General features: G+C 54.8%; 1 protein-coding gene across 2 annotated transcripts; it reads right to left on the reverse strand.

Moving 5' to 3' along the window:
• Positions 1 to 1,348: 1,348 nt before the first annotated feature.
• Positions 1,349 to 15,324, reverse strand: VPS4A (vacuolar protein sorting 4 homolog A). Of its 2 annotated transcripts, none has more exons than XM_030924869.1 (11): positions 15,126 to 15,324; positions 10,239 to 10,350; positions 9,988 to 10,135; positions 7,937 to 7,998; positions 7,712 to 7,831; positions 7,144 to 7,300; positions 6,401 to 6,549; positions 5,916 to 5,997; positions 5,414 to 5,633; positions 3,688 to 3,828; positions 1,349 to 2,182 (listed from the first exon to the last, which is right to left on the reverse strand). In XM_030924869.1, exons 1-11 carry the CDS (start codon positions 15,144 to 15,146, stop codon positions 2,081 to 2,083), a joined length of 1,314 nt encoding a protein of 437 aa, XP_030780729.1. In that variant the 5' UTR covers positions 15,147 to 15,324; the 3' UTR covers positions 1,349 to 2,080. The 2 variants fall into 2 exon arrangements, with proteins under 2 accessions (XP_030780729.1, XP_030780730.1); XM_030924870.1 differs by having other exon boundaries at positions 7,937 to 7,995; positions 15,126 to 15,319.
• Positions 15,325 to 16,477: the final 1,153 nt, after the last annotated feature.

The following is a 16,477-nucleotide window of genomic DNA, read 5'->3' on the forward strand; positions in this document are numbered from 1 at the left end:
GGGAGGAAACTCCTTTGCACATGTCAGCATATTTAACATCGATGATGGCAGGTTGTGTGCTGGCAGTCAGAGTCTGAGGCCACCGTCCAAGGTTCAGCACCAGTGGTTCCTGTTGCTGGTCATGGAGAGAGCGAAGTGGAAAGACAGGTGTCTTCGCGCTCTTAACTAGAGCACAGGGATGGACCATAGCCGCGCTAACCTTTCTTGACCCCTAGTATTTGTTAAGGTGTTTAATTAAGCAGTAGGAATGAGGAAACAAAGTTCTGATTCAAGTAAATGTAACTAGAAGTTAAAAATTTAAAAATTTGTAAGCTCACTAAAGTGAAGCTCTGTAGACATGGTTCATTTCCTGGGGGCTCGGGGTACATAACCAAAAACTTAAACGAGCGCCCCCAAGCCACGAAGATCCCAGCTGCTGTGCTTGAGGGGGTACCCCAAGCCACAAAGATCCCAGCTGCTGTGGTTGAGGGGTAACCCGTCAGCACTGGAGCCAAGTCTTGGAGCTACTGATCCAAAGTTAGCTCACTTCTACCGAGGCTTCGAACCAGAGCAAAGAAACGGCCCAATGCAAGGCCAGTGTGAGCCAAGAGCTGGCCATGTAATCAGTTCCGGCCCAGCCAGGTTTGAAAGGTAGAGAAGTACTGAGTTTTGGCGAGGGAGGCTTGGAACAAAGCCCTTTCCCAGGCTACAAGCTTCATTTACTAGGCCAGGTCTTTCTGTGTGAATGTGCTTTGACTTAGGTCTGTTCATATGCATGGGGTAAACGTGGGACAGCCTCTGCAGCTTCACTGCCTGCTGGACACATGTCCAGGGCTGCCCGCTCTGGGTCCTTGGTGTCTGTGGGGGTCACAAACTGAAATGACCACAGGGGCTATCTGGGCAGGCAACACAGATGAGTGGGGATGGGGCCCCTTTCCGCACAGAGCAGCCTCTGCTCAGTGGCTGTGGACAGGCTGCCCCATGAGGACGCAGGCCCAACATAGCCTAATTTAATCTTCTAGAAGTCAGAATTCTGAATTTTTATGTCAACTTTGAACTTTTAAATGTTAGCGGCAGACCAAACAGCTGTAGGACGGGTCTGGCACGCAGGGCTTTCACTTTGCAGTCTCTGATCTGTAGGCCTGAACAACGGCGAGAACTATCTGGATCCCAAACACCCCCAGCCAAACTTCTGAGGCCTTAAGGGGAGGAGGCCTTGCACACCTGACTGGAGAACAGGCCTGAGAACTGCAGCGTTCCTGTTTCCTGCTCTGCTTTAGAAGAGCAGAGAGAAAACCAGAGGGTCTTTTAATTGGAGGTAAGGGTGGTCCTTCAGAGTCCCAGGCAAGAGTCAAAGATGAGATCACTCGGGTGGCTCAAGAAGGGAAAAGGATTTATTAGACCGTTTCCAGGACAGGGACCCAGGGGCAGTGGCTGGGTTCAGTGTTCTCACACTCAGGAAGAAAAGGCAGTGAACACCCCGCCTGACTGCCTTCCTCTGATCTGAACAATACCATCTCCTCCCCCCCAAGGAAGACACAGCCCTGGATGTGAACCTAGGAGGGTGGGAATGGCTTATGTCACTCAGTCTTTGAGGCAGAGCTTGGGCTGGGGTTGCAGGGGCATCAGCCAATTTGCTCTCAAGGAGCAAAACTTGGGTGTAAAAGGAATGGGCAGTGGAGCTAGCCAACTGTCTGGAGGTCTGGGTGACCTTGCAGCATGGCTGCTCCCCCCGCGCCCCACTCCTTGACACTTCCAGGTGATTTTATCTTTATTTATAAACAAGACGAACATCCAAGCAGCATTAATTTAGGGGAACAAAAGATGGGAAAAAAAAGGGGGGGGGGGGCAGAAGGAGCTGGTGAGCATCCAAGAGAGGAGGAAGTAGGAAGAGCCAGTGTCCACCGTGTGCCCTGGGGCAGGTGGAGTGTCTGGCTGCGAGGCTCTTCCTTCTGGCTCCCTGGCAGGCGGCCAGACAGCAGAGGGGACTCTAGTGAGTTTGGGACAAGCCCTGGAGCCCTGTCTGGCTGCTGACACAGGGAGTGCCTGCATTTGCCCCCATCAACCTCCCACCTTCACCATCGCCCAAGTGAAGCAGCTTTTAACTCTCCTGCCCAAAGTCCTCTGAGAATTTCTTCACTTTCAGGAGGTCGTCTGCATTCACCGTGGGCCGGGTGGTGGCCAGAGACCGCAGCATGTCCGACTGTGAAGGCAAGAGCATGTGCTTGAGCAGGAGCCAGGCTCCAGGTCCCCAACCTCCCCCTCAGCACGCAACAGGCGCAGTCGAGGGTGGGAAGAGGCCTGCCTTCAAGGCCACCCCAGAGACCTGCTTGAATCTGCCTATGGCAGGGACCCTGTTCCCTCTCGAGGCAGCTCAGATGGGCCTCCTCCTGGTCTGAGAATCTAAGCTCCATCATCTCATAACTCCCCTTAGGAACTTTCTTTTGGAAACGGAGTCTCACTGTTGACCAGGCTGGAGTGCAGTGGCACAATTTCGGCTCGCTGTAACCTCCACCTTCTGGGTTCAAGTGATTCTCCTGCCTCAGCCTCCCAAGTAGCTGGGCTATAGGTGTGTGCCACCACACATGGCTGACTTTTGTATTTTTAGTAGAGATGGGGTTTCACTATGTTGGTCAGGCTGAACTCCTGACCTCAGGTGATCTGCCTGCCTTGGCCTCCCAGAGTGCTGGGATTACAGGCATGAGCCACTGCACACCCCCTACATCAGCCACAAGGGCAGACACTTGCCAGGACGGCACAGGTCATAATGAGAGGGCCAGGTTACGCGGGTGCGGGGCTGCCTTTGCAACTGCATCACAGTAAGCCGTCCTGACACATTCACTGCCTCACTGTACCACACAAGCAAAACCCATGGATTGATGTCATATTATCTGGACCTGACTTTACTTGCTAAAGAATATAAAATGCAGGCTAGGTGTGATGGCTCATGCTTGTAATCCCAGCACTTTGGGAGGCCAAGTTGAGGATCATTTAAGCCCAGCAGTTTGAGACTGGCCTGGGCAACACAGCAAGGCCCCGTTTCTTTAAAAAAAAAAAAAAAAAAAAGGAAAAATTAGCTGGGCATGGTGGTGTGTGCCTGTTGCTGCTACTCCAGGAGGCTGAGGTGAGAAGATTGTGTGAGCTGGTGAGGTGTGAGCTGGTGAGGTGGAGGCTGCAGTGAGCCATCATTGCACCACTGCACCCAGCCTTTATATGTACAAAATGCTAATGCTGCCACCTGCATCCTGGGCACCCACTGAGTGTAGCGGCTGCCACGCCAGCTTCCCTGAGCTGCAAAGGCCATTCTCAACAGCCCAGGACATAGAAGGAGAAGACTATTTTTTATTTTCGAGACGGAGTCTTGATCTGTCACCCAGGCTGGAGTGCAGCAGTGCAATCTCGGCAACCTCTGCCTCCCGACTTCAAGTGATTCTTCTGCCTCAGCCTCCCAAAGAGCTGGGCCTACAAGTGCACACCAGCACGCCTGGCTAATTTTTGTATTTTTAGTAGAGACACGGGGTTTCTCCATATTGGCCAGGCTGATCTCAAACTCCCAAGGTGATCCGCCCACCTTGGCCTCCCAAAGTGCTGGGATTACAGGCATGAGCCACCACACCCAGCCTGGAGAAGGCTGTTTTTATTCTGGACCCAAGCCCTCAATTTTCTGGGCTCTGTGCAGCCCTCTTCCCTCCTCCGTCAGTCACTTACCATGCAAACCACAGGCTCTAAGAGTTTGTCCCCAGGGACATCCATCCAAGTCATCTCCATGGCTCCTGGGTCCCCTGGTGAGCATGGGGTTAGGAGGTCATCGATCATCACGCTGGGGTTGGTGCGGGAGGGACCACAGACCTGAAACAAAATGGATCTGACTGGCTGGAGCAGCTGCCCCTCAGTGTCAGTGAGAGGGGCTGGACCCCTCCGGTCTCGAAGGAGGTCCCAAAGAGAATGCTCTGTGGGTCCCCAGCATCTGAGGAAGATGGGCTCCTTCAGAAATGGGGCTGGATGGTCCGAGCAATTCATGATATGCGTGCGATTCCAGCAATCTGTAGCCCCAGTGCCTTGATGTCTTCCTCAGTAACAGTCACGTCTCACCAGGAACACAGTGACATTAAAAGTGTGATATGGTTTAGCTGTGCTCCCACCCACATCTCAACTTGAACTGTATCTCCCAGAATTCCCACATGTTGGGGGAGGGACCCAGGGGGAGGTAACTGAATCATGGGGGCTGGTCTTTCCTGTGCTATTCTAGTGATCGTGAGTAAGTCTTATGAGATCTGATGGGTTTATCAGAGGTTTCCACTTTCACTTCATTTTCTTTTTTTTTTTTTTTTTTTTTTTTGAGACGGAGTCTCGCTCTGTCGCCCAGGCTGAAGTGCAGTGGCGCGATCTCGGCTCACTGCAAGCTCCGCCTCCCGGGGTTACGCCATTCTCCTGCCTCAGCCTCCCGAGTAGCTGGGATTACAGGTGCCCGCCATCTCGCCCGGCTAGTTTTTTGTATTTTTTTTTTTAATAGAGACAGGGTTTCACCGTGTAGGCCAGGATGGTCTCGATCTCCTGACCTCGTGATCCACCCGTCTCGGCCTCCCAAAGTGCTGGGATTACAGGCTTGAGCCACCGAGCCCAGCCCACTTCTTCATTTTCTCTTGCCACCACCATGGTTCTGAGGCTTCCCCAGCCATGTGGAACTGTGAGTCCAATTAAACCTCTTTTTCTTCCCAGTCTCGGGTATGTCTTTATCAGCAGGATGAAAATGGACTAATACAAAGTGGTTTTCCAACTGAAGTCTGCTGCCTTGGCAAAACATTCCCCCTGTGTCCACAAGGCTCATTCCCTCACCCCTTCACTTCCTGTCTCAGGCATCACCCCAGTGCCATCTGCCCTTCCCTCCATGCCCAAGACACCTCCCTCCTAATCCTGCTCCATCCCCATCCCCCTCTGAGAAACTTGCTGACTGTGCTGACTGTCTCCCTGCCAAGAACAAGGGTCAGGGTTTTTGTCTGTTGGTCGCTCACGTCTTCCCAGCACTTAGGACAGTGCTGGGCACACGGGAGGACCCACAGCAAACACTCAGCAGAGATGTACTGAATGAATGGACGGGGCTTCCTGCTTATTTCATATCCAACACTTTCCAAACACTGACTTGGTGTCCACCCCGCACAAGAGCACACAGTGCTGGAGAAGGAGGCCGCAGCAGGGTTAAGACAGTAAAGTGGCCCTGTCTTCTGCTTTCACACACCCTGGGATGGCCACACTGCAGAAGAGCTGCAGGAAGGGGAGAGTGGGTGCAGCCCCCATGGCACTGGCCCTCTGCTCTCCAGGAAGCCTCAGAGACTTATCACCTGAGCAGCCGGGGAGCAGGACCAGGAGCTGGGGAAAAAAATGAACATCCCACTCTTGCTATGACATTTTCTCAGCAGTGGCCACGGGCACTCACCTTTTTGAAGTGTGTGGCCGACTGCACCTTCCTCACAGGCTGCATGAGGGAGTCCCGCACGATGATGCTGATGTCCGCACCCGAGTAGCCTTCCGTCTTCCGGGCCAGCTCGTGGATGTTTGCATCCGTGAGGTTGTGGGGAGTGCTCCCCAGATGCAACCGGAACATCTGGGCACGGGCAGCTTCCTCCGGCAAGGGGATGTAAATTCGCTTTTCAAACCTAGAGAGCCCAGCACACGGCAGGCGTTGAGAGCGGATGATGGAATGCTATTCACTGAAGGGAAGGTGTGAAGATTTGAGTGAAACGGACACACTTCACAGGCCAGTGATGCTGGCAGCACATCCTCAAAAAGCCAGCCTCACAAAGTGCTCTGCTTGGCAGGCAGGTGGGAAGACTCCAGGGAAAAGGGGCCAGGGCTGCACCCTGGCTGCCAGCAGCAGGCAGACCATGACCATGCTGGGAGGAAGCCTCCAGCTCTGGCTCCTCCTGGGGAAGACTCACCTCCTCCTGATGGCCGAATCCAACACCCATGGTATGTTCGTGGCTCCAAGAACCAGAGTCCCATCATTGTTATTCCCCACCCCTGTGGAGAAAGGGAGACAAAGATGCAGACTCTGGACAGCTGCACGGGTCAGCTGAAACCTGGGGACAGACCCCGGGGGCTTTGCGTGTCAGCAATTGAAGCCATCCATCCCTGTGCCACCCACCACTGGCAGGGTCCCAAGTGAGATTAAACCACATCTTAGTCTGGCTGTGCCATGTGAGACCTGTGGCACTGCCTGCCATGGGAGGGGTGGAGTGGCCGGCGCCAGCAGAGGCCTCAGGCGCCTCTTGGGAATGGAAGTCCATCCACAGTCTGAGGGGCTGGAGCTGGGGAGTGCCTCTCCGTGGCTGAGGACAACCAAATCCAGCCACAGCTCAGAATAAAGCCCAGGGTCGGCTTTAGGTGCAACAAGAACCAAGGGGGCCCTGGGCCCGGCACACACCCTGCATCTGGACCAAGAACTCCGTTTTGATCCTCCGGGCGGCCTCGCTCTCATTTTCATTTCGGGATCCGCAGAGGGAATCCACCTCGTCGATGAAGATGATGGAGGGCTTGTGCTGCCTGGCCAGCTCAAACAGGTTCTTGACCAGCCTGTGAAGGTGAGAAAGGCAGTGAGGACAAGACGCGTGAGCGTCCATGCCCGCCTGGGCTCCCGGCACTTCCCTCTCCTCACCCTTCCCACAGGGAGGCGCAGGCCATGGTCATGCCGGGATTGCAGAAAACATGGTGGTGAGGAGCCCTCGGGCCGCACTGCACCAAGAGGAGCACACCCTGGCGTCAGCCCCGAACTGAGCCTCAATCCCAGGAACCCCATGCACTAGCTCTGCACTTGGGACACGTCAGTCCCCTTCTTCCACGCCCGTCTCATCACATGTAAAACAGGAGTCAGTGTGGGGAACAATGTCCCCCACACACTGCCCCAACAGGGACTGCAACCCAGACCCCAAAACTATCCTCACTTCCTTTCCCTTCCCTTCCGGAGCACTTCACCTCTCCCGGGTCCCTTCCACCTTCACCTGCCTTTGTTGGGACAGTGTCCCAGCCAATAAGCTAGCGACACACTGCTCTTGGGTACCCTCCCTGAAAAGCAAACCACTCCTCCGGGAGGTGACTCCACGGGGTGGGCCGCTGGGTCACTAGCAGGGCCGGGGCTGCCGGCACAGCACAGCCTGGTGGCCGACTTACTTTTCACTCTCCCCCAGCCACTTGGACATCAGGTCTGAGGAGGACACAGAGAAGAAGGTGGAGTTGTTGGCCTCTGTTGCCACGGCTTTGGCCAAGTAGGATTTCCCTGTGCCAGGGGGTCCGAACAGCAGAATCCCCCGCCAGGGGGTGCGCTTGCCTACAACAGAGATTCCACAGAAGTGAGGCCTCCTGACTGGGGAAAGGAATAGGAAAAGCAGAGGGTCTCGAGTCCCATACATAGAGTAAGAGAGGGCATTCTGTGAAACGACGGACTTTAGGGGCAAACGAGTGATGGGAGCTGCCTTCCCTGCTGTGCCCTGTGCTGTGACCCCATGACCTTGCACAGTGACACCATCTGTCACTGCTTCCTGATCCTGCCCACCCTGTGAGGTGATCGTCATCTCAAAGCTTCAGCCACAGCAGTGTTGTAGACAGCAGCGAGCAGCCAGGCCTGGCCCTCTGCGGAACATGGGAGCTGAGTTGACACTGACTCCCGGGTGCCTCGGAGTGCCAGCCCTGCAGAAGCCTGGAATTTTTATGTTGGGGCTTGAAATGGCTCAACTCTCACCTGTGAACAAATGTGGGAATTTGATTGGCAAAATGACAGCTTCTTTGAGGGCCTCCTTGGCCCCCTCCAGCCCGGCCACGTCGTTCCACCGTATGTTGGGCTTCTCCATCACAACAGCACCTGCAAGAGGGAGGGCGGCCCAGGCCCGGTCAAGGGACATGAGCCAGCCCAGCTGCGGACCCACGCGTGTCCCCTGCCGCTGCCACTGGGCTGCGAGCCACTTACCCATCAGCTGTTCCTGCAGTTTCTTCTTCTCTGGATTATCCCCTTCACTGTCACTGTCACTGCTGGGAAAGGAGACGGAAAGTCACAAGCTGGCCCTTCAGCCTGGAACGCAGAGGTGCTCCCAGCAAGTCCAGGCCCCGCTGCCTACACACTGGGTAAGGAACGAAGACTTCCTGGCTTAACAGTGCTGTGTGACCCGCAAGCAAGTACTTCGGGGACATGTGGGCCGATGCTCTCTGCAGCTCACTTCAGGAACCCCCCAGCAAGCACCCCATAACCCACCCTGTTTCTTCGTGGAGGGGATGGGATCAGGATGTCGGTCCTCTCCTGAAGGCCGTAAGGGAAATGTGCTTCAGCTGGACTTAAAGAGCAGCCCAGGCCGGGTGCGGTGGCTCACACCTCACACTCTGGGAGGCCACCTGCAGCGGCTCACACAGCCCAGGCTGGGTGTGATGGCTCACCCCTGTAATCCCAGCACTCTGGGAGGCTGAGGTGGGAGGATCGCTTGAGCCCAGGAGTTTGAGACCAGCCTGGGAAACAGCGAGATCCTGTCTCTACAAAAAACAAAATTAGCTGGGCAAGGTGGCACGCACCTATGCTGCCAGCTACTTGGGAGGCAGAGGTTGCAGTTAACCAAGATTGCACCACTGCACTCCAGCCTGGGAGACAGAGTGAAGCCCTATCTGAGGGGAAAAAAAAGCAGCCAGTCAAGCAACGTAGCTGCCAGAAGCTTTTTTTGTTTCTCTTTTTTGAGATGGAGTCTTGTTTTGTTGCCCAGGCTGGAGTGCAATGGCACAATCTCGATCTCAGCTCACTGCAACCTCAGCTCACTGCAACCTCCGCCTCCCGGGTTCAAGTAATTCTCTGGCCTCAGTCTCCCAAGTAGCTGGGATTACAGGCACATGCCACAATGCCCGGCTAATTTTTTTGTATTTTTAGTAGAGACAGGTTTCACCATGTTGGCCAAGCTGGTTTTGAAATCCTGACCTCAAGTGATCTGCCCGCCTCGGCCTCCCAAAGTGCTGGAATTACAGGCGTGAGCCACCGCAGCCCGCACCAGAAGCTTTTTCTAGAGACTCAGGGACAGCATGTGCCCCGACTCCAAAGCAGCCACTGCCGAACGACAGAGGAGAAGGCAAAACTGAAATCGAAAGGGAACTCCTGGGGAGAACGCAGCCACTGCTGTCACCCCAGGGCTACTTCCTCTCTGTATGGAGTTTGTAATCCTCAGAACTTTAATCCTTCTTGGAGATCCCTGGCCTCCACCCCTGCCTCGTCAGGCCTCTTGGGGATGGGAGTGTGGTGTGGACCCTCCATCCAGGAGGAGGCCTTGCCTCTGGTGAGACAGGTGACACCACCCGCCCCCTCCTGCCTGGGGGACCCCCTCACTTCCCCTCCCACGCCTCCAAGATACCACTAGCATTTGTGTTCAGATGACTGGGATCACTGTGGTGGGTGGACCCCGGATCTGAGGTGAGAGGCTGTGGAGAGGACCCTGGCTGGGGTTATCAGGGCCACCCGCCCTGCACTGGGGGTCCAGGCTCCATCCTGTGAGACCTCGGCAGGGCCCCTAACCCGAGCCGGCTGCCCCACTTGTTGGAGGCAGGTGACTCTTTGACAGTCACAGCAGCTGGCACTCATTGCATGCTCTCGTGTGCCAAGCTCCAAGGGCAGTGCCCACATCATCTCACTGCTCCCTACGGCAACGCTGGGAGGGGAGTTCCACGACCTTCCCCGTTCCAAGATGTGGAGATGGCAGGCACATGGGGTCCTGGCACTAGGCTGGGAGCTGACAGAGCTGGGGTACCGTCCTGAGAGACTCTACCATCTGCACCAAGCTCCCCTTGTCCCCATGGCATGTGGGTCAGATCCAATGAGACGATGAACACGGAAGTGCTCTGGCCCATGCTCCCTGAAAGCAGCTGCTGGCACTGTCATCCCTGCACTATGAGGACCATTTCCACAGGGAAGTCCAAGGCCGCATGAGTGCCAGGAATGACGGGGAGCCATGAGGAGGGCGCAGGCGCCTGGCGGACGCTGCAGACACTCACCCCTTGCCCTCACTCTGGTTCTCTTTGACTGGCTTCTTGCCGTGTTTCTCTTTGCTTCGTAAATAATCCTTAAGCTTCTCGGCCCGGTCTAGGTACTGCACGCACTTGGCTCGAATGCTCTCCTTGGCCTTGTCGCTGTGGGCCTCATCTGTGAAAGGGAACACGGAGGGGCCCCTGTGAGGCTCGTGCACCACCCCCTCCCATCCCCTCCCCTCTGGAGCGCGGCAGCCTGAGGACCCTGCGCGACTCACACTTGATGGCGTGGAGGAAGTACTCCACCGCATGCTGGTACAGCCGCAGCGCCTCCTCGTAGTTCTTGGCTTTGTCCTCTTCTGTGGCTTTCGTCACCAGATCAATGGCTTTCTGGAAAGGCAAAGCAAACTGCTCAGTGCTTCCTTGGAGACACAGAAAGTTGCTGGGGTCACAGGCATGAGGATGAGATGTGACGAGGGATGCCGCTGGGCCTCTGGATTTATTGCTTGTGGGCCGTTTCACTGGCCTACTTTTCCAACATCGGCTAGAAAGGCCTTCAAATGAGGCTTTAAAAGCCGGCCAGCCGTCTTCACAATAAGCTCAGACGGTTACAAGCCACGGTCTGGATTTCAGCAAGTGGAAACCTGACCTAATATCTCAGGTCCAGGGCTCAAGGGGCGAGTTCACAGGACTTTCTATTCTGCTGCCTCAAGGGAAAGAGAAACAGACCCGAGCTGAGAGCCTGGCAGAAGGGACACGCAGGAGCAAGTGACTGCTGGTTTGCTTAGCAAGGAGGCCAGAAACTGCACCCAGCCTCAGGGCCAGAGAAGAACCAGCCAGAAGGAAAGTCCTGCCCGACTGCGAGTTTCCACGGGATACACTGAAAGGCCTCTCTCTGCCTCCTACTGGCTCCACGCAGCTTGCTTCTCCAGGCTGCAGAGAGAAGACGGTTTCCTTCGCTGTCTAGAGTGACACCCCAGGAAGGGGCTCTTACGCACAAGGCTCCACACACCAGTAGCTCCAGTAAGAAAAGTACTTGCTTGCTCCCTGCTGCCAACAGAAGGGAACTGTGTCCCTCCGGAACCTTGTAAGAGCTCTGTGAGTGAGTGTCTTTGGGAATCCCAGAAATCCTGTAGGCCAGTGCCCTAGGCTGAACTGAAAGCACCTCTGTGGTTTTATGTTATTTCTATTTTATTTTATTTTTTTTAAGACAGAGTCTCACTCTGTCGTCCAGGCTGGAGTGCAATGGCGTGATCTTGGCTCACTGCAACCTCCACCTCTCGGGTTCAAGCGATTCTCCTACCTCAGCCTCCCCAGTAGCTGGAATTACAGGTGCCTAATACCACACTCGGCTAATTTTTGTATTTTTAGTACAGACAGAGTTTCACCATGTTGGCCAGGCTGGTCTCGAACTCCTGACCTCAAGTGACCCACCTGCCTCGGCTTCCAAAGTGCTGGAATCATAGGTGTGAGCCATTGCAACCGGCCAATAAAGCACCTACATGGTTTTAAAGCCTGGTTTTAAAAACTGAAGCTTCACCGACGCCTGCAGGAAGCATGACCAGAATTCTCCTCCTCAGATCCAGCACCAGTTACCAGGCAGACAATCCCACCGCAGACCCACGGTTCCAGGCACAGCAAACAATAAACCTCCTGACCGGCTCTTGGCAGGGCCGGGGCATTTGTTCAGCCCTCTCTCATCTGCAAGGAAGAAGTCTCCGAAAGAAACACACACAGACAGCTTGACAGGACAGACAGGCTTGGGGAGGCTGGGCCGGGCTGATGTGAAATGAACTCAGCGGATTGAAGAGATGAGAAGACGGGTGAGTGCTGGCCATTATTTTCAAGCCTCTGCTCCCTCTACTACCTACAATGAATGGCTGGGAGCCCCAAACCTTCTTGGAAATGAGCTTAGGCACAGGCTGCCCTTGTCTGTCCTCTTCTGTGTGATGTTCCTTCAGATGAGACAAGAAGGCAGTGCTCCTCTCCCTGGTGGCTTCTCTTCTGCAGAACAAACACCCCCAGTACCTCGGACTTTTTCACTCTCCGTAATATCATGCTTGGGTCTGTCCTTAGAACAATACTGAAGGTGTTCTTTGTTCTACAAGGAGCAGCACTGACCCATCCCCTCTCTCCTTCTGGAAACTCTAGTAACGCACCTAAGAGTGTGCTGGGGCTGGGCGCGGTGGCTCATGCCTGTAATCCCAGGACTTTGGGATGCCGAGGCAAGCGGATCACCGGAGGTCAGGAGATCAAGACCATCCTGGCTAACACAGTGAAGCACTGTCTCTACTAAACATACAAAAAGCCAGGCATGGTGATGTATGCCTGTAGTCCCAGCTACTTGGGAGGCTGAAGCAGGAGAATTGCTTGAACCCGGGAGGTGGAGGCTGCAGAGAGCTGAGATTGCGCCAGTGAGAGTCCATCTCAAAAAAAAAAAAAAAAAAAAAAAAGAGTACACTGGACTTTTCTGGCAACCACATACAGTTTTTCACACACAGGAGGTCTGAGTTTCTTTTTTTTTTTTTTTTTTATTTTTTTTTGAGACGGAGTCTCGCTCTGTCGTCCAGGCTGGAGTGCAGTGGCGCGATCTCGGCTCACTGCAAGCTCCGCCTCCCGGGTTTACGCCATTCTCCTGCCTCAGCCTCCCAAGTAGCTGGGACTACAGGCGCCCGCCACCTCGCCCGGCTAGTTTTTTGTATTTTTTTTTTTTTTTTAGTAGAGACGGGGTTTCACCGTGTTCGCCAGGATGGTCTCCATCTCCTGACCTCGTGATCCGCCCGTCTCGGCCTCCCAAAGTGCTGGGATTACAGGCTTGAGCCACCGCGCCCGGCCCGAGTTTCAATGGAGAGAAACAGTATTACAGGAGGGTAAGGTGACAAACTGCCAGCCTCGCCGCATCTCTAGTAACACGTATGGCAAAAGATGAGGACCAAAAAAAGGGTGCTAATGGGGGCTGGCAAATGCTTACTGTAAAGGACCAGATGGTAAATAATTTAGGATTTGCCAGCCAATCTCTGTTGCAACAACTCTACCTTGGCGGCACAAAAGTGCCTGTAGACAGTATATCAGTAAACGAACAGGGATATGTTCCAATAAAACTTTATTTATAGACCCTGAAATGTGAATTTCATAGGATTTTCATGTGTCATGAAATACTTTTTTTTCAAGTCATTTAAAAAATGTAAAAACCTATGACATTATGTTAAGTCATAATGAAGGAAACCAGCCACAAAGGACCACCTATTGTATGACTCCATTTACATAAAGTGCCCAGAATAGGCAAACCCACAGAGAAAAAAGGTAGATGAGTGGTTGCCCAGGGCTGGGAGAGAGAGGGGCTGGGGGGTAAGGGTTTCTTTTGGAGGTGATGAAAATGTTCTCAAAAGTGATTGTGGTGATGGTCACACAACCATGAATATACTAAAAGCACTGAATTATACACTTTAAATGGGTGAGTTGCGCTGGGCACAGTGGCTCACATCTATAACCCCAGCATTTTGGGAGGCCGAGGTGGGCAGATCACACTTGAAGTCAGGAGTTCGAAAGCAGCCTGGCCAACATGGTGAAACCCCGTCTCTACTAAAAATACAAAAAGAAAATTAGCTGGGCGTGATGGTGGGTGCCTTGTAATCCCAGCTACTCGGGAGGTTGAGGCAGAAGCTGCAATGAGTTGAGATTGCACCACTGCACTCCAGCCTGGGCAACAAAATGACACTGTCTCAAAAAAAAATTAATAAAAATAAAAACATGTAACAGGTGAGTTACATGGTAAGCACACAAGTTATACCGTAATAAAGCTGTGTTTAGGCCAGGCCCGGTGGCTCACACCTGTAACCCCAGCACTCTGGGAGGCCGAAGTGGGCAGATCACTTGAGGTCGGGAGGTCGGGAGTTCGAGACCAGCCTGGCCAACACGGTGAAACCCCGTCTCTACTAAAAATATAAAAATTAGCCAGGTGTGGTTGTGGGTGCCTGTAATCCCAGCCACTCAGGAGGCTGAGGCAGGAGAATCGCTTGAACCTGAGAGGTGGAGACTGCAGTGAGCAGAGATCACACCACTGCACTCCAGTGTGGGAGACAGAATGAGACTCCGTCTCAAAAAAATAAATTAAGAAAATAAATAAAGCTGTGTTTAAAACTGAAAACATTCTTGATTCACAGGCCATAAAAAACCTGCCTGGGCAGACGGCATCTGTGGCTTCTGCTGGTGAATGGTGGGGTCTGGCTACGGACTCCATCTAATTCCTAACCTGGTACCCCAACTCATTCCATGTCTGCTCCTACTTCCGCCCTCCTCCACCTTCAGGTCTCTGAATGCTACTGGAACTCTGATGTCCCTTCTTCCACGAAGTCTCCCAGGCACTTTGTCAGTTGTTACTTAATGGACACCTACTATGTGCCAGACACACGTCAGGAATGCTTTACCGTAATTATTCAATTTAAAGCCATCATCACAACAACCTAAAGGGCATTACCCCATTTGACAGACCAGGAAACTCGAGAGCCAAAGATTAAAAAAAAAAAAACCTAGCCCAAGGTCACTTGCTGGTGAGTGGCACAGCTGAGATTCAAACCCCGGGCTGAGGCCTGAGCATGTTGCTATCTTCTGGCCCCGCAGAACTGACAGCACCTAGAGGGTGGGTCAGTCGTTCACCCAGGTGGCGACATCCCAGCACCACCCTGCAGGATCTAGGGAATGAATGAAGAAGGGTCGATGGCCGAGAAGAGGAAGTCGAAGATTGGGGAAGGGGCCAGGGCTTGTTCGAAGTGGGGCCGAGGGGCTTCCAGGACCCGGGACAGGAGAGGAGGGAGCGAGCATCGCTGTCTTAGAGCCCAGCCGTACCCCGGGCCGAGCTTCCCGACGGTGCCTGTGCGGCTTGGGTGAGGCTGCTCCCCACGGCGGTACCGAGGCGCCGGGTACACGAAGCGGCCCTGGGGCTGGGCCAGGCGGGCAGGGCCGGAGGGCCTGAGGGTAGAGACGCCACCCCGGCTCCGAGTGCGTGGAAACAGACACGGGCGGAAGCGGCGAGGGGACGGCCGGGGCGGGGTCGCGAGGCCGGGGCTGGGAGGCGCCCACCTGACCACCCGCCCGCCGCCCGGCTCTGCGGCCCGCAGGCCCCGCCGCCTTCGGCCTCCGCAGTCGGGCCGGGCCGCACCAGGTACCTGGAGGGTTGACGTTGTCATTTCATCTCCTGGGTCCGCCCCACACCCCGCGGCGCTGCTTGCGGCCTCGGTCCGGCCCCGGGGAGCCGAGGTACTGAGTCCGGCGCGGAGAGCCCGACGGTGGGCGCTGAGCGCGGTGCGCGGGCAGGGCGGCCGCTCGCAGCGGGAGCCGAGTCCGAGGGCGAGCGAGGAGCGCGGCCCAGAGCGGTCGGGCCCGAGCTGAGCGGCTGCCCCCTGGCGGCCACGGCCCGCACTGCAGGCACGACTTCCTGCCGCGGAGAGGGCAGGGGGCGGTTCGAGAGGCGGGGCGGACTGGGGGCGAGGGCGGGCGGGGAGGAGGTGGGACTAGGGCGAGACGGACAGGGGGCGGGAACGGGGTGGGTGGGACAAGGCCGGGGCGGGGCCTGGCAGGACGTACGTTCTCAGGGCGGGGCCGGGGGCGGAGCGGGATAGAATCCGGAAATCCTGACCTCGCTTGCAATGACAACGCCTATCGGGCAGTTTTATCCTCACAATAAAACGAACTTATCAGAGCTTTGGTTTCTCCATGTTTAATACTGCACGATTATAATTAGCTCCTCCCTTGTCTGGCTTTTGTGGTGAATAAATGAGCTGGCTAATGTAAACAGTGTGTGCCCCACAATGGGGCTCAATACCTGGTGGGATGCCGCTGACTGTCTAAAGCCGGTTATGTTTTGCTTTGATTGGCTGATACGGAGTCTTGCTCTGTCGCCTAGGCTGGAGTGCAGTGGCATGATCTCGGCTCATGGCAACCTCCGCCTCCCGGGTTCAAGAGATTCTCCTGCTTCAGCCTCCCGAGTAGCTGGGATTACATGCATGCACACCTACTGTGTACAGCGTTGTGTGCTAGTTTCTGGGGATACAATGATGAAAACAGTTCTAGGGCTGGGTATGGTGGCTCACGCCTGTAATTCCAGCACTTTGGGAGGCCAAGGCAGGAGGACTGCTTGAGCCGAGGATCAAGACCAGCTTGGGCAACACAGTAAGACCTCGTCGCTAAATTAAAAAAAATAGGCCGGGCGCGGTGGCTCGTGCCTGTAATCCTAGCACTTTGGGAGGCCGAGGCGGGTGGATCACGATGTCAGGAGTTCAAGACCAGCCTGGCCAAGATGCTGAAACCCCGTCTCTACTAAAAACACAAAAAAATTAGCCGGGCATGGTGGTGGGCGTCTGTAGTCCCAGCTACTCGGGAGGCTAACGCAGGAGGATCACTTGAATCTGGGAGGCGGAGGTTGCAGTGAGCCAAGACCGCGCCGTTGCACTCCAGCCTGGGTGACAAGAGCGGAACTCCGTCTCTAAATAAATAAATAAAAAGGAGAAAACAATGAGGA

The sequence above is a fragment of the Rhinopithecus roxellana genome, chromosome 20, assembly GCF_007565055.1.
Source record: "Rhinopithecus roxellana isolate Shanxi Qingling chromosome 20, ASM756505v1, whole genome shotgun sequence".
Classification (NCBI taxonomy): Eukaryota; Metazoa; Chordata; class Mammalia; order Primates; family Cercopithecidae; genus Rhinopithecus; species Rhinopithecus roxellana.